General features: G+C 63.1%; 1 protein-coding gene across 1 annotated transcript in view; it reads left to right on the top strand.

Annotated features, from left to right (window-relative positions):
* Positions 1 to 961, top strand: part of EMH_0097210 (uncharacterized protein) — a gene marked incomplete at both ends in the record, with an annotated part of 1,491 nt that extends 530 nt beyond the window's left edge. The window contains 3 exons of the mRNA XM_013502523.1: positions 1 to 25; positions 73 to 812; positions 904 to 961. Coding sequence (XP_013357977.1) covers positions 1 to 25; positions 73 to 812; positions 904 to 961 — 823 coding nt within the window. The remainder of the gene's footprint in view (positions 26 to 72; positions 813 to 903) is intronic.
* Positions 962 to 991: the final 30 nt, after the last annotated feature.

Below are 991 nucleotides of genomic sequence, written 5' to 3' on the forward strand. Positions count from 1 at the left end.
CCAGCAGCAGCAGCAGCAGCAGCAAGTCCTACCCCGATGGAGCAGGATGGCCCTCCGTCTCCCTGCAGTCAGCTGCAGCAGGAAGCTGCAGCAGCACCGTCGCCAGCAGCAGCAGGTGCTGCTGCAGCAGATGCTGCAGCAGCAGCAGATGCAGCAGCAGACACTGCAGCAGCAGCAGGTGCTGCAGCAGATGCTGCTGCAGCAGCAGATGGTGAGGCACTCCTGAACGAGGAGAGAGCAGCGGCCCTGCACAGTACGCCGCTGCCGGATGCAGCAGCAGCAGCAGCAGCAGCAGCAGCAGCAGCAGAGCAGCCTGTTGCTGCTGCTGCTGATGCTGCTGCTGCTGCTTCTCCACTGTCTTCTCCCGATGAGAGTTCTGCAGTCCGCAGAAGCAGCAGCAGCAGCAACAGCAGCAACGGCAGCAGCGGCAGCAGCAGCAACGGTGCTGCTTCGCTTGCCTCGCTGCTCTCTCTGCCGCTGCCTGCTGCTGGTGAGGATTCGTATTCACAGCAGCAGGAGCAGCAGCAGCAGCAGCAGCAGCAGCAGCAGCAGCAACGGCAGCGGCAGCAGCGGCAGCAGCAGCAGCAGCAGGAGCAGCAGGAGGAGCGGCCGCGTCACGCGCTGGCGCTGCAGCAGCAGCTGCTGCAGCAGCTCAAGCACCACACAGAGACGCTGCGGCTGCTGCAGCAGCAGCAGCACATTGTGCATGCACAGGAGGCCCAGAGAGATGCAGCTGAAGCAGAAGCAGCAGCAGCAGCGGCAGCAACAGCAAAAGCAGCAGCAAAGGGAGCAGCAACCTATGACGGGCAGCTGTCCCCTCTAGCAGCAGCAACGGCAGCAGCAGCAGCTGCTGCTGCTGCAGCTGCTGCTGCTCCTAGTCCCTCATGTTCTGCTGCAGCAAAGCATGAGCCAGCAGCTGAAGATGCAGCAGAAGCAGCAGCTCCTGTTGCTGCTTCTATAGAGTTGCTGCAGCGGCAGCAGCAGCAGCAGC

The sequence above is a fragment of the Eimeria mitis genome, genomic scaffold (genome assembly GCF_000499745.2).
Source record: "Eimeria mitis Houghton genomic scaffold, Emh_scaff9437, whole genome shotgun sequence".
In the NCBI taxonomy this organism is placed as follows: Eukaryota; Apicomplexa; class Conoidasida; order Eucoccidiorida; family Eimeriidae; genus Eimeria; species Eimeria mitis.